Below are 20,083 nucleotides of genomic sequence, written 5' to 3' on the forward strand. Positions count from 1 at the left end.
CATATTAGAGAAATGGAAGTTGGAGAATGTTGTTCAATTACTTGTTCAGTCATTTGATTTTTTTTTTTTAATCCTGTGAACGTTTAACTTTTATGAACTAATGAAAATAATGTAAATGAACACAGCTGCTTAGTAACTGAAGTGTCTGTTCTGAATTTCTTGCAGAGCTAGGTAGTGAAGCAGATTTGCCCCCTTTGAAAGTAACATCAGTTCTTAATTCTCCATTGTGGAAACCTGTCTTCAGGCATCAGATGTGTCCTGAGGCAGAGCCAGGAGCCAGTGAAACCAGCAGAGGACACCAAGATAAAAAAGAGGTACTTAGGTCACTGCTTGTGTTCTATTGGCTTGAAATCTTTATCATACAACTTCATCTAAACTGAAACAGGAATGCATGTGCTGTTTGTGCTGTTGTGCTACAGTTGTGACCATCTGCATCAGATGTTTTAAATATCAAAAAGAGAAACTGTTGTTCCGTGTCCTTTTATTGCTTTCCAACTTGCAGTCTTATAGTGCAAATTGGCCTACTGTAGAAACAGTCCAGAACAATTTTTCACTCCATATATAAGTAAATGTTTTCTGACGTTCCTTTCAGGCTAGGAGCTCTCACCAGGATGAGTGCCGTAACTTTCTGATCGACTTTGCCAAATCAGATCCTGCCCAGGATTTCAGTGGGCAAAAATCTGAACTTTTCAAGGGACTTGTACAGACATGCAGAAAACAGACCCCAAAAACAGATGCCGTTGCTGGTTCTACTGTTGATCGAGCTGTGAACTCAACGTTTGCTGCTTTGGTGTATCTCACTCCAGCCTTATATGAGAAGCTTCAGAAATATGGTAATTCTAACATTAGACTATCTTAATAATGAAGACCTTATGTTTGTGAGGGGCTGTCTTATAGTTCAGGTTATAAACTTTGAAAAGATGAGTTCAGTGTGATGACTTCTAGAAAGATATTTTCTCCTACACAAAGAAGTCACCCTTTAGGCAGACTAGGTAAGCCTTATCTCTAGAGTGTGTGCTTTATTAATATATGCTTTTGTCTTCAGAACTCTGTCCAAATATTAATAGCCATTCAAAAGTACTGATGAAGCCTTATTATAAAGGCACATCAAGAGAGTATTAATTTCCTCTGTGTGGCCCCCAGTGATTAGCAGTTCTTAAATCATTTTGTATCTACTGGTGCAATTTCTGAAAAGCTAGCATCAATTTGCACAGATTTTTAAGTCTTGGTTGTTGGGGAGGTGTGAATTGCCTCCCAATATGTCATACTCTGGAAATTGACTTTGATCTTCAAAACACATCCATTTACTTATTTAAAATAAAGGAAAATATATTGCTTGTAACTTGTAATAAAGTACATTACACAATTTTTATATTTTAGTAGCTAAAATGAACAACTTCTGAATTTACTCCATATTTCCATCAAGCTCACTGATATGTTTAAAGTATTGGATAATAAGGTGGTACTTGGTTTTGAAGGCTTTCATGTAGGAGAAGCTAAGCACCTTCAATTCCTGTTGCAGCCCTGAGGCTAAATGTATTCCTTTGTGAGCTTTAAAGTTGTGTGAAAATGACTGACATAAAGACTGACTCAATGACTAAAGGGGTTACTGCCTTCAGTCATTCTGTCTGTCTGACATTTGATATAATTGTCTGAGTAAGACTGAAAACTGTGGTAACTCAGGAGTATTTTAATGAGTGGGTAAGACATCTGTCCTACTGTTAAGGGGTTCATCTGTCTCAGTCGTGCTGGGGCAGACCAGCTTCTGCACTCAGGCTGACGTGGGCCATGTCAATTATGGACATGTAAAGAAGAGGAAAAAATAAAGTAGAAGTTGATCAGTGAGAGAAAGGAGAGCCTTAGCAGGAACATCTTTCTCCATAGTTATCAGGATAGTTTTGATGGAAACTATTTTGTCGTGTTTAATTTTTGTAAGCTGATCTTGAAAGTCTATTCCAGAAATGCATTTAAAAAAAAAGAGAGAAAGAAGATTAAGCTCTGCAGATGTATTTGATTAAGTTAATACCACGCAGTTTTGATCATTCTCCTATTAGCTTGCCTTAGTAATATTTGCATATATTATAGGGTGAGGTTTTTATTTTCCATGAATGCAGGCACCAATTTTGGGAGAGATGAGAAAGAAATTTGTAATTTAACTTTGCAAATAGCTCTGTCAAGGTGCAGCTAATGTATTCAAGATGCAGGAAAGTTGGCAGATTTTATTTGTTATTTCTCTTACAGGCATCATTCCAAATATTGACTAAGAGACAAAGGCTGTAGCATAACTTTTTAGTTAAGTAGTCAAGTTATGTAAGAAGGGAGCTGTAAATAAAAAGGACTCTTCTTTCTCTCATTTCCAGTCAACAGTGGAGGCAAGGTGCCTTTGAGTGATGAGTTTGCACAAGTATATTCCCTGGCTGATTCAATTAGAATATGGATGGTAAGATCGCTCAGGAGGATATCTATTAATGTTGTTTACCTAAGTATATTGCAGTGCACTGTTATGGAGCTGTGTGGAGCCATGTTTTCTATTAGATTCTAGGTCCAATATTTTCACTTAGGAAGAACTTATAGTCTTTCCTAAGCTTTGAACTTAAATATTTAAATGCATTCTTACATTCCTCTCCTTCTCTCAGCTCCAGATGTTTGATCATGAATGTTTAGGACTGAATTGCACTCAAAATCAGTTATCTTTGTTATGTTTCAGCAGGTTTGTGTGTTGGTAGTTAGGAAGGTTCTTCCATAGCAGCGAAAGATCTTTGGAGGTCTAGCGTAGAAATAAATGTCTTAAACGTTATTTTTCACCATTCCACAGCCCGTACAGAAAAGGAAATAATTGCATCTTTGACAAGCAAGTAACTGGCTGCAGTTCAGAATATGTTCTTTGCACATAGTGTTCCTCTAAAACATAAGGCTCATGTCAAGAGCCCATGTCAGCAGCTCACAACCTGGTGAGAAGTGTCTGCATCATCACCTGTGCCTGCAGAGTGCCAAACTTTACTTGGATTTCAGTAGTCTGCAGGAGATTTTAAATGTTAACAGCTGTGTGGCCTTTGAGAACAGCTAATTTAAGTCTGTGGCCCACTTTTCTGTTGCTTTTATCAGCCTTTCAGCCTTGAGCTGGCCAGTTTAACTGTTCTGGTCACTTCTGGTCTTTCTGGCCTGTAGGATTCCCTAGAGCATGAATGTACACTGCAGATGCAATGAGTATAGGTGTGTGTCAGTGTGGGTAACAGCACTGTACTTGTTGCCTGACAGGTGATGTTTGCATTCCATTTGCATTCTGTGTAGAGGCTGCAGTGGCAATGTCAGTGCTCTCAGTTAAATGACACAGTGCTTTTAGAAATCTTACCTCATCCTAGTTGTACATATTTTCCTGAGAGGTAGGGGTGCTGGAGAAGCCTTTGTCTTATAGGGCAGAGGATGCACACCCTGTCATGTGGCAGGGAAGGGTTGCAGCTTACCAAATGAGCATCTTGGTACAAGGCTGCATTACCTGCTCTGAGCTTAGGTACTGCTCTTTTAGACTGCTTTGTTCTGTAATAGAGAATAATGAATAACGTCATCTGCTCCTGAGAGTAAATTCCTTTAATGCAGTGCAAGCTTCTTAGTGCCTTGCTGTATAGATATGTAGGGAGAGTCACGTTTTAACTATTTTAACGTCCTGTCTACAGTTGGAAATGAAACAGAAATCCCTGATGGGTAGGGGGAGTGATACTGAGGAGAAGCAGAGCACAGAAGCAAGTGAGGTGAATCCAGAAACTCTTGGTAAGTGGTGCCTTCTGAGTGCATGAGCGTTCCAGGTGGTTTAGTAAAGCATTACCTTGTAAATCTTAGTCATTACATTTTCAGTAAGAGGTAAGCTAGAGACTTGGGTTACTTTTTAATTATTTAGGAGATAAATTAATGTAAACTATTTGAGCTGAGATTGTGTTTTGCTTTTCTTTTCTTCTTTCTAGAAAACAGAAAATTGTACCGGGAGTGCCTCATCGCTTAGGTCACCTGGTTCTGAACTGTAGTTATCTGCTTTTGTACAAACTCATTACGTTAACTGCCATTACAGTAACAGCTGATTGTTATTAGAATAAAACGTGTTCATATTGACTACTGTATGCTTGTGTAGTTAGCATGTGGAGATCTGGAATTACATAACTGGTAGCATCATGATCAATATACTAAAACAGCATTTTCTGTCTCTCTTCACTGGGAAGAAGCAAGATAAATTACTTCCTCCTTAAAAAAGATAGCAAGTTTGGTGTTCTGTTGCCATTACTTCAACACTCTTTTTTTTTTTTTATCCTGCAGCAAAGCTTTGTATGCAGAAGAGCCTTTTGTTACTGAATTTTTTGCCTGTGAGAGCAAAGACGAAAGGTTCAACTTCAGACAGTTTGGAATCCCAGGACGGTGGTAACGTTCACCAACATGTCACTGATAAAAACCAAAGGAAAAGTTCTGTTGTAGAATCGGACTTCCAGGCTGCACACTCATCGTCTTCCAATGGAGTAACTCGTTCTGTTTCAGTAGAGGGGGAGCAAACAACACAATCTGATACTAAGATTAAACAAATTCCCGACCCTCTCCAAACAGAAGAGGCATCTGCATTTCATAGTAAGCCTTCTGAAAATACAGCTTCACAGCAAGATGATGTGTCATCACCTCCTTCCACTCCCACACGAAAATCGCAGTTCAGCCGTGGAAGACTAAGGCTGCTGTCTTTTAGATCAATGGAAGAGCCAAGAGCTGTGCCTACTCTGAAGGAGAAATATCCTATATTGAAAAACATTTTGGATTTTATTAAGGATCAATCACTTTCCCATGAAAGGTGAGCAGATTGTAAATGCTGTCAATTATAAAATGCCAAAATTTGTCTTCACACTCTTCAGAGAGAATAAAACATAATTTATCTGCAAGACAAAATGAAAGAAAAGAAGGTTGTACCTAAATTGTTCTCAGGTTTATGTATCAAACCTCAGTTGTCCCCAGCCATGTTCAGGTTTGTAGAGAGCATGATTTCCTTTGGTTCATTTCTGTCATGCAGAATTTTTAGAATGTGAAGAAAAATTACGTGGCCATTTCTTACCTTTCTTCCTGAAATGTTTCTTGGGGGTTTTGCTTCCTATCTACAAATATGGAATATAGAATTTGTTATTTATTGATAAAAGTTGCATCTTTCATTGCATTATATATGTATATATTATATATTATATTATATGTATTACATTATATATGTATATATTACAATACCCAGCATTCTGAGAGTGTAAATTGAAAGAGACTTCCAGAGTCCATTGTGGTCTCTCAACTTGCACTGATGCAAGAAGTGCTGGATTCCATTTGAAGTTTTATAGCTCACTCCTACTGATATTAGAAGTATTATTACCTCTGTTATAAATCACTACTGTACTATAAGGCTGCTGAAATCGAATGGAAAATATAGATACTAATTTCTTGCACCTTTATTTATTTATTTACTTATTGTCTTACCTGAAGCAAGTTTTGAAATCCTTTTTTTTTTTTTTTTTTTTTTTTTTCTCTTCTCCAGTGTTTTAAAGGTTCTTGCTTTGAGAAAATCCCAAGGGCAGAACATTTTGGAAGTGCTCAGGACAATCCGCCGGTGCCTGGATTCACTCGGACAGCCCCACTGTTTTCATCCACCCTGTGTGCTTTTTCTTTTAGAACTTCTGGCCTGTCAGAAAGATTTCACAAAGTAAGTAGTTCTTAGACAAGTCTCAGCCATGTGGTATGTTGGAGCGTTCTTCATCTAAGCTGAAACAAGGAAAGTATTGCTGCTTATTATCCATATGGATGACTAAAATGGGACATGAAGGCTAGCTTTTATACTGCTGTGCCTATCTTGCACATTTCATTAAAAAAATGAATAATTATTTTCAAGTGGGACTCAGTTGAGCCCAATCAAGTCAGTAGGAATCATGTGGTTGAATATGCCGTGGATACTAATATACATATAGACAGCTTTACACTCTAACCAGATCACAGCAAACAAAATGATTGCAGGGTCTGATTATTACTTCAATTTAAATTCTCATCAAATTGTTTTCTTTCTCATCCAGTAAAGCAATAGTAATCTAGCCTATTTTTCTGGTTACTGGTACAGGGTTCTGTTACTTTCCTTTGAAAGTGCCAGACTGCATTTTAAACAAGGTTAGCATCACATGCACATGCAGCAAGTGCTGAAAGTGTTGCTCGGTTCTTCAAGATGGACAAATCACACTATGTAAGATGTGACAATGAATTCTAGACTACTAAACTGCCTCTTCAATTTCTAGCTACTTTGGAAACTTGGAAGGCTGTGGTGCTGTGCTGCACAAGGAGATTCGGGAGTCCTACTATCAGCTTGTTTTGTTCCTGGTAAACTCTGTGAAGGGATTTAGTGCCATTAATGACAGGTACAGCGCGTTGCTCACCTGAGTAATGTGAGATCTTTTTTTCTGTTTTTCTTCATCTCTTTCCTTCTCATCTGTTGTTTAATGTCTTAATCCAGTTTATTTTGCTTTACTTACAAAACTAAATGACGAATTTTGATCTTGTGGCAAAAAATGCTAAATTATATTTTTATGAATACTGAGCATGAAAGCATAATAGGTTTATTGCTGTTAAAACTTTGGCTTATTATGGCATTCTGTGTTCCTGAAGCCTTAGGAATAAAATACTAGAAATAACAAACTTACTGCAGAATACGTTGGTAAGATTGATGCCACAAGAAATATCACAATCTTCAGCCACACTCAAACTTCAAAGCTTATGTTTTGGTAATACTTTTAGCTATAAATTGCAACAGTTCTAATAAGTGTCATAGAGGAATTTGAAATTTTGAATACAGCATCTATTTCCCTGCTCATATCTTCCAAATCCTCTGTCCAGTATCACATGAAAGTGGCAGACTTTAGGGTAGAGGTGTCACGTTTTGTTGTCTTGTTTTGGTTTTAGGTCATTACTTCCTGCCTTATCCTGTGTGCAGACAACTCTCCTTCACCTTTTGGATATGAGTTGGGAACCAAGTGATCTTTCCTTCTTTGTTGAGATTCAGTTACCGCAGCTCCTTATGACAACATCACAGGAAAACATTAGTATTCATGATAGTGTGATCTGGTGAGTCAGAAAGAATGGAACCTTTACATGGTCTTAATTATTTATATCATTTTTTACCAAGAAAGATTCCTGAACTGGCTGTTGGAGTAGTAAAAATATTAACTATTGAGTATGGCAAAACATGGCCAGTGTTCAAGTGTTTGAATTTTTTGCAGCATTTCTAGTGCAAAAGCCATTAAAATTTGTCTTGTGAGCAAACATAAAGGCCAAAAAGCTATGGAAATTTCTCACCTGATTTGCCAGCATTGCTAAAAGCAGTTTTGTAAATGTGGAATCTTCTGATTTCTGCATTATGCTTCCAGTATGTGTTTAAGAACGTGTCATAGAGACAAGGAGGAAGTGTCTATGTAGTCATTTGTTAACCCAATGAAGTGAAATTCTCACAGCATTGGGTGTTTTTTTTTCAGTTGTAGCACTTTGGTTTAAAAGAAGCAAATGAAACCTACCCCAAATTATGTAAGAGGGAAGCCTGGTTGTATTCAAATCTAATTTTGAGCTTGTATTTCTTTTAGTCAATGGAGTGAAGAAGATGAAATTGCAGACTACAAGCAAAACTGTGAGTGGATGGATGAATGCCAGGACATAATGTTTGAGAGCTGGTATGAAAAGATCGCTCAAGCTGACCCAGAGAAGCAGAGAAAGGTGACCTCATGATTTGCTTATTTATTTGCAGAAGGGATAAAGTAGAAGGGTTGTAAAAGCATTAAAGGAGAGAGAGGCATCTGGCTTAAATCAGTTCTTCATGAGTTGGATTCCTGGCTCCTTGTAGGCCTTCAGAGGTCTGAAATGATGAAGAGATCTGAACTGTTGGCTTTTTTGTTTGTTTTGTGGAGAGGGAGTGTTCTCCTTTCTGCCTATGAAGCGCTTTCTCAGAACTTAGTACTCAAGTAAACCATGTCTGTTTATTCCCCTAGATGCACATGTTTGTTGCACGTTACTGTGACTTGTTAAATGTGGACATATCCTGTGATGGCTGTGATGAAATTGCACCGTGGCATCGCTACCGCTGTCTGCAGTGCAATGACATGGACTTATGTAAAACTTGTTTTCTTGGTAAGAATCCCTTAATAAAAGCTCTCTTAGAACTCTAGTTGAAAGGGAAAGTAGTTTCTTTAAATTATACGTATGGTGAAAAATGGAAGATTTTTCTTTTCAACATTTTAGAAACGTTAGGCTTTTTTTTTTTTCCTAATCTGAATGTGAACTTGAAATTAAGAAATCCTTTATCAACAAAACTTTTCAGAGAATTCTTAACATCTTGTTCCATAGGTGGAGTTAAACCTGAAGGACATGAGGATGACCATGAAATGGTTAACATGGAGTATGCCTGTGACCACTGCCAAGGAGTCATCATAGGTCGGAGAATGAACTGCAATGTGTGTGATGACTTTGACCTTTGCTATGGATGTTATTCTGCTAAGAAATACTCTGACAGGTATTAAATATGTGATATTTTTTTCCTTTCGCTTTCCTTGCCAGAAAAGTGATAATTAGCAACTTAGTACAGTCAGTCATTCTAATATCACTTCCTACCAGTTTGCATCTGACATCAGAAAATCTAATTGATGTCCTTGAATGAAACATAGCAAATGTAGGACCAGTTCAACAAAAAGTTCTGTAGTTTGCAAACCTGCCCTGAAGCAACAGAATTGCAACCATTTTCTGGCCATGGCTGTGAAAGCTGAAGAGGGAGAGTTAGCCACCATGGGTTAACAGGATGAAGGAGCAAATACAGTGCTGTGGTTTGGCAATATAGCTTTCCACCTGTGACACCAAATTTCTTTCCAAGGTGCATTCGTAGAGAGGATCTCTTGGGACAACTCAAGTTCTGTTAAGCGACACTTTGAGTTGGTGAGGGTTCGACAGTTTACAGCTCTTAAAGGTCAACAGTTTGAAATTGTGGAATGTATTGGGTTATGCATAGCACTGTGTAAAGGTATTTATTGTCACTATCTACAATGGTTGTCAAGAATGGGTCTGCATTTCAAACTTTCATATTACAACTTTTTCTTTCAGTCACTTGCCCACTCACAGCATCACAGTGTATCCAATGGTGACGATTCGAATCAGTGACCGACAGAGACTCATCCAACCGTATGTCCACAATTATTCCTGGCTGTTGTTTGCAGCTTTGACTCTCTACAGCGCAGATCTGGCAAATGGGGAGCAAGTAGAAGGAGAGAAACTAGATTCCCAGGTCCTTAGTCATGCCAGAGTTCTACAGCATCAGTGCATACAGCTCATAGGAGACTGTCTGATGAAAGCACAGCAAGGAAAAGGTGAGTCAGCTCCTCCTTCATTGAAACAATGGTTTCTAGCATGTGCCAGAAAAGTCTGTGATGGCTCAGTGTGAAGTTTCCAAAGGAAAGGGGAAGCTACTGTGTACTTCACTGAAAATAATTGTTTATGTAGAAAGCAAATGCAGAACAAGTGTCATTTGGGTTCGTTGGAAATACGGAAAATAGGTGTTTCAGGAAATTAATTTCCTGCTTATATAAATACCAAAGGCATCTTGGCAACTCCTTGGGTTTTATTTTTTTTTTAATTTTTTTTTTTCCTTTTTTATTTTCTCCATTACAAATGTTGTAAACAGATTGATCTAGCTTCATGTTCTGTTACTGACATGTTACTGACAGTTGAAGGATTTGAAGGATAGCAAACAGCTCGGTGCAAAATGCTTTTGATCCTCATCACATTTGCAAGAGCTTTTTAATCTTATTTCTAGCATGTTGCTGGGATGGGGCCCCTTTGCCTAGAAATGAGGATTTCTGTGAACTAAGACCTACTTACAGATACTTAAAGTGATACACTAGAGATCTGTGTAGAATATATCCAAAATCTTACATGCAATGTCAGATAGATTTATTGGCTTTTTTTTTTTTTTTTTTTAACAGTCTTAGTAAAGATGCTGAAATACCATCACCACACACTTAGGCACAGTCATTATTTATCTGTTTTTAATGTAGTTTTATTGTACAGACGTTTAAGTGGTCAGAAGTTTAAAAGGAAGAGTGCTGGAAGGTAGCCCCAGTGCTTTTTAAAATTAATCGGGACTTTCTGCCTCTCTCTTTGTGAGGCAGAAAATGTCACCACCTGTTCATCACAGAGTTATTTAATGGCTGTACCTAAGTAAGGGAACATGGTGGAGAACATCTTTTTGATGGAGTTGTACTTAACAATGTTAAAAAAAAAACACCAAAACAACATGAGGAGAAGTTTATAGTTCTGTTTCAATATGTTTTGGTCCTGCTTTTTGCCCATCTTGCTACTCCAAAGCTAAATGGGTTTTGTAACTTCTCTGCTTTCAGGTCTGAAAAATTTAGCTCTCCTCTGCATGTTGCCAGAAGGTGAATCCCTCTCAGAGAATGACACTGTTTCAGTCAGTCCTCCCACAGATGGTGCTCCAGAAAGCCATACTGCTGATAAAGCAGGGAAGGGGAAGGATGAGAAACCAAGCACTGGCTCCTTTATGCATAGTAATGTAAGTACTCATTATGCACAGAACCCCTGATATTAATTAGCTGTGTGACTTTCCGAAGTTAAATGTCCTATTCTGGATGTGTAACTGAAATGGTGAAAATGATGGACAGTAATGATTTCAGTTGTAGGTAAAAGTTGAGAATGGTTCAGGGAGAGAATGGTTGCTTGGTTTGTTTTTAATTAAATAAATCCAGCCAATTCAATTTTGATTTGCAAAAATGTTGGAGGAAAGGGGCAAAGGACATTTCTGAAAGGACTGCAGTTTCCCTAGTTGTAGCACTATGTAGGTATGAAAAAAGACTTTTCTACAGCTTTACAATGGTGTATAAAGCTGTGGCAGTGTAATAACCTTATGCACAGAGATACAAGCAAAACAGAAAAGCATGTAGCTACGGAATACGGGTGCTTAAGGCATAAATATATCCAGTTAACCAGCGCAAGGTTTTGGTACTCCAGGAGAAATGTTTGTCAAATGCAGATTGCTTGCTATCTCTTTGTATGGTGTTTATGCAGGTATTAAATTTTTTTAATCTTTCAGTACCTTTGTTTTATTTGTAGGGGAAAAGAGACACTCATAATGGAATCCAGTCTCCTGCGGGAGATAAAGTCCAAAAACATGGAAGTGGAAGTGATCAAAATGTGTCTGCAAAGGATGCTGTTTTGAGACAAGAATCAGAGCTGCCTATGGAAGATAACATTACTCCAACAGGTAAAAGATTATTTCTCCTTTTCCCAGTCACAGAAACATCCATGCATATGCAAAGTAAACAGCTGTATTTTTTTTATTATCATTCCTAACCCATTTTTGTGTATTTGCAAATGTCTTTAATGGAAGCGAGCTCTTTGCATTGTGAAAAACCTGCCAAGCATACTGCTTTGAACAACTGCTCCCTTGCCATCTGTTCAGAGGCTTCTAGAAATCAGAGTAGGGTTCCACTGATAAATATTCACGCATAGATGTGATACTTCCTATTGAACTAACACAATACTTGTGTGGTCTTATGTATTCAGAGCCAGAAGATAGGTGCTCTATGCTGTTAATGACTAGTATTGTTAGAGTTACAATAAGAAAATGAATCAGTCTGTAGTACTGTTCAGTAGACACTTTTGAATGAATCGGAGAATGGCTTAGGTTGGAAGGGACCTTAAAGATCACCCAGTTCTAGCCCCTCTGATGGTGTGGATAAATCCCTTTACCTGCTATCTTTTATACAAATCCTTAGGCTTTCAACCATATCCATTAAACTATCCTTTTTTCTGTTAATTTTTATTTTTATATTTTGTTTTAATTTGAAAAGTAGATGACTGCGTTTCAGAAGATTCAGCTCAGAAGCAAGCAGAGAAGGTTCTGATACCTAGCCAGGAACAAGTTTTTGCTGAATGCTCTCAGAAGAGGATCCTAGGACTGCTGGCAGCTATGTTACCACCTTTCAAATCAGTGAGTTCTTTTTACTTTCAGGTACAGATGTGTCGTTTACTACATGTTACAAATCACACAAGCAAAATTCATGGCAAATTACGTGTTATGGGAGAAGGGCCCTTCTTGCTTACACATTGCAAAAAGCAGTTGTCAGAATCAGATGTCTTAGGCCAACTCATATTGCTAAGAAACGTAAGGCCTTGTTCCCAGGTGAGGGGAAGGGGAAGGGAATTGTAATTAATCTTTACAGCAGCCTACCTTCACCATTCAACACCTGCAAACTTTAAACTGTCACCTTTAGGTTTACATGTCAGGTTTTACTGCATGTAAACCTAATACTACTGAATAGTTTGTACTGTGCCTTCTTTCAGTTTTATGAAAAACTCATACAGAAAATCCTGATATTATAAAGCTGCATGGAGATGTGAGTTTTGTGCCAACATAACTGAAGTGTATGGGTACCTTGTTTCTCATTTCCTTTTGTTCTGTGAGAAAGAGCATTATAACAGAAGGTTTTGTACATGCTATGGCTTTGACTAAAAATCCTGTTTATTTCCTTGTCTTACTGAGATTTTTCTTCTTCCCTAGGGCTCTACTATGTCTTTGATTAACCTGGAACAGATACTGCCACTGATGTTTCAGGTTGTCATCTCAAATGCTGGCCACCTAAATGAAACCTACCATTTAACACTGGGACTTCTGGGCCAGCTAATCCTGAGACTGAAACCTGCAGAAGTGGATGCTGCAGTGACTAAAGTTCTTTCAACCAAGCATAGTTTATTTGCTGCAGGGGATCCATCTACAGTGCCAGAAGGCTGGAAGACAACTCATCTTCTATTCAGTCTGGGAGCTGTGTGTTTAGACAGGTGCTTTTTAAATTGAAACCTATTAGTTGCTCTCTGATGACTAGCCCTAATTAATGTTGCACTTGTTAATTGTGGCAGTATTGTTTTTCACTGTGGTTAAGTTTTATGGGGGAGGTTCAAAAACAAAGACATGTAAAAGGCAAAATATCCAGGGGATCATCCGAGAGGAAGGAGCTTCTCAAAGACTAACTTTAGAGCAAGGAGACAAGCCTCTCTAGTTATTTGTGTAGTCCACAGAGAGTGCAGGTTGTTCTGTGTGTGGGAAACAGACCACTTTCTGTTGTGCAAAGAAAATATCTTAAGCTCTAAACTAAAATTAGGAATTCGAGATCATAATGTTCAGGCAAACTTTTGAGTTGGGACTGTAAACCTGTTAACAAAAATAGAATGTTTATGCTCTAATGATGAAAAGCAAAAGGGAATTCATTTGTCAGCTGCGATGAAAGCTTCAAATATTTGGAAAAATACAGTTGTATTAATGCTGTGAAAGATACAGTGATGACAGAGTAACAGCAATACGATGTCTGGGAGGAAAATAGTTCCAGGTAAGTGTCTGGTCAGCCATCCTAACCTGCACTGCTTTTGCTTTCCAGTCGTGTAGGTCTGGACTGGGCAAGCTCCATGGCAGATATTCTTCGGTCTCTGAACTCTTCTGCTCAGTGGCACAGTGTCATTGCTGCTTTCACTGACCACTGCATCAAGCAGCTTCCATTCCAGCTGAAGCATACCAATATCTTCACTTTACTGGTGCTGGTTGGATTTCCTGAGGTAAGTGGCCTATCTGTAGCACAGGAAACAAAATTGGTTAGAGTTTCTAGTTTTCTGTTACTACATATTACAGATGTTATCAGTAGGAGACATCCCTTGTAAGCCCTTAAAGTATGGTGGGTGTCAGAGCTCGTATCTTTCCACTCGCACACACTTAATGCTTATCTAGTGAAGAATTGTGTGTCTGGGTTTGCTTTTCATTTCCTCAGATACTGCTTTAAACTATGTTGAGAAAACCAGCTTAGTGTGTTTGGGTATCAAAAGGGACTTTTTGTAGGAGTAAAGCAATCTCATTCTGGTATTAAGCTGTTTGTTGCAGCCATTTCTTCTTAGAAATGAATTGCCATTCTCTAAAGATCAACAAATACCTGGCAGCAATCAGGTTGTTCAACTAAAAAATATGAGCAAGTGTATCTAACATAAAATATGATTGCTTTTTTAAATAAGAATTCCTAATCGTAACTGAAATTTCTGCTGCAATTTCAGGTGCTGTGTATGGGGACTCGTTCTGTGTACATGGATAATGCTAACGAGGCTCATAATGTGATCATCCTGAAGCATTTCACTGAGAAAAATAGAGCTGTTGTAGTAGACATCAAGACACGAAAGAGGAAAACAGGTTCTGTCACCTTCTTATTTTATTAAGGAATCGCAGAGTTTTTCCTTGAGGTTTCTTAGGGATAGCCAAAGGCATGTTTCTAACAGAACACTTCATGTGGGTCTGCAGGGTTTGAGCTCTGCTACAACTAAGCCCCCAAATTTTCTGCTCACAGGTTAAACCAAATTGTGAACTGTAGTAAAGTGTATGGAGATCTTTCCTTTTAAGAACTTTTACATTTATTTTTATTCAGGAGAGGATTTAGGAGATTGTCAACCATCTTATTAATTGAGTAACCTCAGAAATAGGCCTTTGATTTAAGCGACTGTATCTGTTTTAGAGGTTTGCTTATTGCTTTTTAAGTACATTTATAAAGGATGAGATGTCTTTAAACAACTGCAAACGGATCCTTAAGAAAAGGATAATATTTGCTGATACACAACATTTTAAGATGAATGTAGTAAACTGACTCTTTTCTGTCTTTTAGTGAAAGACTACCAGCTGATTCAGAAATGTGAACAAGAAGGTAGTGATTCCCAGGCCCAGCTGAGACAGTACCTCCAACACTTTGTTCTTATATGCACACACCTTTTGCAAACCACCATAGACAGCAGTTATGCTGAAGCAGTGGAAGCAACGTGGGTCTTATCACTTGCTCTAAAGGGGCTTTACAGAACACTCAAGGTATTTTTGCCTGACATACAGAGTATAATAATAGATCAGTGCCAGAATCGCATCATAGAATCATAGAGTTGTTTGGGTTGGAAGGGAACTCGGAGATCATCTAGTTCCTACCCCCTTCCAACCACTAAATTGGGCACTGGATCAGGCTGCCCAGGGCCCCCATCCTGCCTGCCCCTGAACACCTCCAGGACTGGGACATCCACAGCTCTCTGGGCAGAATTTGTACTCTGCCTTCCTCGAGGGCAACCTTTGTGTTGTCTAACCACATGGGGAGACAAACATGAGTTCTTTTTGCACTCAATTGTCTCTAACACCTAATGGATTGAAGCTCACTTGCCCCTTTCCTTGTTCCTGAAGTACATGAAGAAGGAGGCATGAGCAAGATAGACAACCAATTAGTACTGTGCATCTACATTGTATTTTTTGTTTTCTTTCCTTTTATTTATTTTTTTTTCCCCAAGGATACAAGTGAAAATATTTCCTACCGTAAGTAGGCTATGTGATAAGTCCCTGTAGGCACTGTGATACACTGTTCTGTTCCCTTATTTACTTACTTATTTATTTGCATGTCTGTCTTTGTTTAGATTCATGGTTTTCAGGAGGTCCAAGCTGCCTTTCTTCAGTCTGGTTTACTCAAGCTTCTTGTGAAGAAATGTAGCAAGGGAACGGGCTTCAGTAAGACCTGGCTTCTCAGAGACTTGGAGGTAAGACAGAAGTTGAGCTTCACACCATGGCATGAAATGTTAATGCTGTTGCACTTTCCTTTTATGAAGCAAATCTCAGGAATATTCCTAATTAGTCTTTATGGAAATGTCCAGTTCCCGTGTCCCCAGATCTGCCTTTCTGTGTTCTGTCTGTAGTTGAAGTAAATTTGCAAGATAATCACTTACTCAGTTCTGCATATCCACGCTGTTCTTGAAAGTTCCATGCATCAATTCTAAAAAAATAATAGTCAAAAAAAAAAAAAAGTCACTTGTGTTATTGACTGGTGTGTAAAGTATTGTGGCAGTGCAATATGGGAACACCATGGGCATGTTCTTTCTGAAAGAAAGTTTAACTGCAGAAAGATGAAAGTGATTCAGTAATTAGTTGTGTTTTATTATAGGCATGGGGACTGTGTAGGGGCAGCACTGACTTACTGGTGAGAGTCACCTCTGCTCAGTTTCTGTCTGAGAGTCCTGAAGGTTTTGCTGTACTGAAATGGTTAAATAACTGTTTTCTCAATTTTTTACAATTTCAGGTTGTATTTTAACAGCCTGGGAGGTGCAGCTCGTTTGTGAAGTGGGAATTGGTTTGAGTTCTTGTTAGAGATATTGGGGTTTTGTTTTGCTTTTTGTCGTTTCTTAGGTTTCTTTTTAGAATAGCTTGTGTTAAACTCTCCCAAGTCTTATAATGTTCTTCTAAAATGCTGGTTGTAGAATAGGCTAGTAATATCTACTGCTGTCACACCATATGGTACCATTTTCTTTGTAGATTTTGTCAATAATGTTGTACTCTTCAAAGAAAGAGATCAGTTCCTTGGCTGAACGTGAGGATACTGAACTGGAAGAAAGGGAACAAGATCAAGATGTGGAGCAAACCATTGTTGGTCCTGCTGATGTAGAGCAGAACAAACTTGATCCTCTGGAGGGTTTGGATGAAGCCACCAAAATATGCTTCTTGGTACCTAAACTTATTTTTCACGTGTTGAGTGTTACTACAGATTTGCTAGTTACAGAAAATACTTGGTTGTTCATCTTGCTGATTTTCTTATACGTTTGTAGACTATAGGTCTATGATTTCAAGAAATAGAAAGGAAGGAAACAAAAGAAATAGAATTTCACATTAGAACCACTGTAATTTTTTTTTTCGTTTTTCCAAATCCGGATATTATTAAATTCATTAATTCTCTATCTATATGTTAAACAGGAAAATAATAACTAGGTCACTCTTAGAAAAAACTCATCTTTCTTTTTCCCCTAACATCTTGGGTTTTTTTTTCCTTCTTGCTCAGATGACACACGATGCACTCAATGCACCTCTCCATATTCTACGAGCCATGTATGAGTTGCAAATGAAAAGAACTGATTCTTTCTTTCTGGAAGTTCAAAAGAGGTATGTGAAGGACTGGATCCAATCCAAAAACAAAGCTAGTAGATGCAGGTGATAACTTAATATAGGAAAGATGCTGAATAGAAATTGTTCCAAGGATATGACTTGTTTCTCATGGGTGGGAAGTTAGAAATTGAACTCCTGATGAGTTTTAGTTGACACATCTTCAGAAATATGTTGCATGTTCTTTTAAATAAATAACTCCCATATGAAGAGCTACTATATCTGTAAATTATCCTAAATGAGGAAGAATGAACAGACCTTCCTGTGACTTCTAATAATAAAAGCATGTCTTGGAGCCGTCGTGTTCCTACGGAGATAAACAATTTGCTGTAAGACCTTCTGCTTATTAGAACAGGGAAGCTACTTAACATACAACGTGCCAAAAATAGGTAGAGATTAATTAATCTTTTTAGAGCAGAAAGTAGGAAGAGTTTTAATTTGTATTTGTGTTAATTTAACTTTCATTAATTTCCAGATATATTTATGCATTTGCTTTTGGGTTTGTTTTTTTTTTTTTGAGGTTTGATGGAGATGTAATTACAACAGATGAGAGGATCCGAACCCTGGCTCAGAAATGGCAACCCAGCAAGCGTTTGAGGTTGGAGGAGCAGAGCTCAAAAGCAGTAGATACAGATATGATCATCTTACCATGTTTGGTGTGTATCTCTCCACTGAAAGGAGTGGTTTTGAAATGATCAGCTTAGGCATTGAGTAACTTCATATTTTTAATTTTTTTTTTTTTTAGTAAATTCAGAGATAGATGTCAATTTAATTTTTTTAACTCTTCAAGTAATCTGTTGCTCATGTTTTATGCCAAAAGGAATGAGCAGGCGCAACAAGAATCAAGCATTTCTTCCTTGTGGCTCCTTCCTTAAGGAAGTAATAGAATTTGACTCTCAGGTCAGGAGAAGAAATTGTGATTGCAGGCTGTAATACCCTCTCCTTATGCACGGGAGATTGTATCTAATTGCTGCAAGTTTATATGGTAGCTGTTACTGTTTTACCACGTTATTGCTGTCTTACAGTAACTTCAGCAGAACAAGGAAGCAGCGTTGTGTTGCAATGTAGACACTGCACTTGAGGTTTTGCATTCAGTGGTGTGCTTATACAGCTTTTTACTTTAATTTGGGTGCTGATTCCATGTGGTGTCACCAGCACAATAGTCTATCAGCTGCGTCACAAACAGGATTGAGTGCTTCCTGAAGTAGTTTCAAGCAATTATAAGAAAAAATGTTGGATGTTAATAGCAGTTCACACAGGGTTCATCAAATCTCCAGCCCTGAAAGCACTCTGAGCCTGAGGAAGCTAATGTTCTAGCTTTAAATCTTACTTGGATGGAACGATCTATGAAGTCCCTCTCAATTTGCAGCGTTCTGTGACTGCATGCTAGGATCACAAATAGCACGGTACTGCTTTACCTCGTAGCTCAGCTTAAGCTATCGCTTTAGGTTAGAATTCAAACTGATGTTTCTGATCATATGTACCATCACAAATGTATTGTTTATGGTGAAGTCTGTTGGTATAAATAGGCTTCTTGAGGAGTTCTGTCCTTGTCCATACATGAGAAGTCATGCTTTGTGCTCCTTGATGCATCTAGATTTTAGTATTTATAAGACAAACTAACATGTAAGTTTAGCTTGCTGCCTGATGGGCTGGTTAGATATCCAAACAAAAAGAAGTACATTTTTGAGAGCCTGTTTTCAAACTTCTTTCTCTTGCAGTCAAAGCCTGTACTCTGTGATAAAGCAATAGAAGAAACCAATCCAGTTGCCCAGAAACTGATAACTAACACAGAGAGTGATCTACAGCTTAGTTACGCCAAGCAGCGTCGCACCAAGAGTTCCATACTCCTGCACAAGGAGCTGGACTCCAGAAGCAAAAAGGCTGTGAGGGACTACCTGTATCGTGTGAATGAGGCGACTGCCGTTCTTTATGCCAGGCATGTGCTGGCATCACTGCTGGCTGAATGGCCAGATGATGTGGCAATAAACGAGGAAGTCCTGGATCTTAGTGGCCCAGCCCATATGACATACATACTGGACATGCTTATGCAGCTAGAAGAAAAGCAGTTATGGGAAAAAGTAAGTGGATTTCACTTCTGCAGGCGAACAAACCCTAAGTTCCATTCTCTGACTAACAAAACTGTGTGCAGTTCCTTTTTTAAACTATACTGAAACTCCAAAATTAAAATCAGTTCCGAAAAAGTAGTTAGAATCTGTCGGTGTCTTAATGTACTGATTTTGTTAACAGCAAATGAGAAAGCTGGCTCCTTGGAGACGCTTCTGTCACTTCTATGGGGAAATAAATCTTGTAGAGAAATTGGTCGCATAGGCAATTTGTTCTGAAAGCTGTTTTTTGTTGGATCTCAATGTGTATATTGTAATACCTGCAGCTCTGCTATTAATATGGTGGAAGTGATCTTGGAATTTTAATAGAATGTTGTAATGAAAATGTCAGCCAAACACTTTGCAGCAGACGAAGCGAATCAAGTGCTAGAATTCTTCAGAGAAGGAATTAAAAATAAAACAGAAGGCATCACTGCTGAAATGATACTGTGCTCTCATCTGGACTGCAGCACGCTGCCTGACTCCCTCATCTCATTGTATAAAACAATGTAGTTCAACTGAAAGACATCTGCTGCAGGGTGGCAGGGGTTATTACAGCCATGAGGTAACTTGTATGCTAGGTGCCAGCTGGTTTTCTTGGTTCCTGGGGGAATAAGAGAGGAGGTGTAATATAAATTCTGTTCCTCCTTCTTTGTAGTTCTGAAGCCATGAGCAGCATAGAAAAAGTAAACAGCAAGTCTTATTCACTGGCCCTCCCGGTAAGAAAACAAAGGAGTGTCAGATTAAGGTAGTCAGTGGCAGGTCCAAAACAAACCAAGAGAGCTGGGTCTTGACACAGTGTGTCATTAGCGTTGGTGCCACAGGGTGTTTATATAGGATCAGAAAATGACAGGATGAACTGCTGCAATGAAAATCTGTTAGGGCATATAAAATGCAAAGGCGAGGCCTCTGATTTAGACTGTTCTGCAAGTTTGTAGAGGCAAAGAATGCATTCAAG

General features: G+C 38.4%; 1 protein-coding gene across 1 annotated transcript in view; it reads left to right on the forward strand.

The window, feature by feature from the left end:
* ZZEF1 (zinc finger ZZ-type and EF-hand domain containing 1) overlaps positions 1–20,083 on the forward strand; it is a gene marked incomplete at both ends in the record, with an annotated part of 50,508 nt that overhangs the window by 23,793 nt on the left and 6,632 nt on the right. The window contains 24 exons of the mRNA XM_079545012.1: positions 166–314; positions 593–833; positions 2,361–2,440; positions 3,675–3,768; positions 4,306–4,822; positions 5,543–5,707; positions 6,288–6,407; positions 6,949–7,110; positions 7,623–7,752; positions 8,025–8,163; positions 8,380–8,545; positions 9,127–9,389; positions 10,419–10,591; positions 11,149–11,299; positions 11,889–12,028; positions 12,599–12,876; positions 13,470–13,644; positions 14,131–14,263; positions 14,730–14,926; positions 15,511–15,630; positions 16,400–16,588; positions 16,920–17,020; positions 17,541–17,676; positions 18,742–19,101. Of these exons, the coding sequence (XP_079401138.1) occupies positions 166–314; positions 593–833; positions 2,361–2,440; positions 3,675–3,768; positions 4,306–4,822; positions 5,543–5,707; positions 6,288–6,407; positions 6,949–7,110; positions 7,623–7,752; positions 8,025–8,163; positions 8,380–8,545; positions 9,127–9,389; positions 10,419–10,591; positions 11,149–11,299; positions 11,889–12,028; positions 12,599–12,876; positions 13,470–13,644; positions 14,131–14,263; positions 14,730–14,926; positions 15,511–15,630; positions 16,400–16,588; positions 16,920–17,020; positions 17,541–17,676; positions 18,742–19,101 (4,379 nt within the window). The remainder of the gene's footprint in view (positions 1–165; positions 315–592; positions 834–2,360; positions 2,441–3,674; positions 3,769–4,305; positions 4,823–5,542; positions 5,708–6,287; positions 6,408–6,948; positions 7,111–7,622; positions 7,753–8,024; positions 8,164–8,379; positions 8,546–9,126; positions 9,390–10,418; positions 10,592–11,148; positions 11,300–11,888; positions 12,029–12,598; positions 12,877–13,469; positions 13,645–14,130; positions 14,264–14,729; positions 14,927–15,510; positions 15,631–16,399; positions 16,589–16,919; positions 17,021–17,540; positions 17,677–18,741; positions 19,102–20,083) is intronic.

The sequence above is a fragment of the Tetrao urogallus genome (genome assembly GCF_951394365.1).
Source record: "Tetrao urogallus genome assembly, chromosome: 20".
NCBI lineage: Eukaryota > Metazoa > Chordata > Aves > Galliformes > Phasianidae > Tetrao > Tetrao urogallus.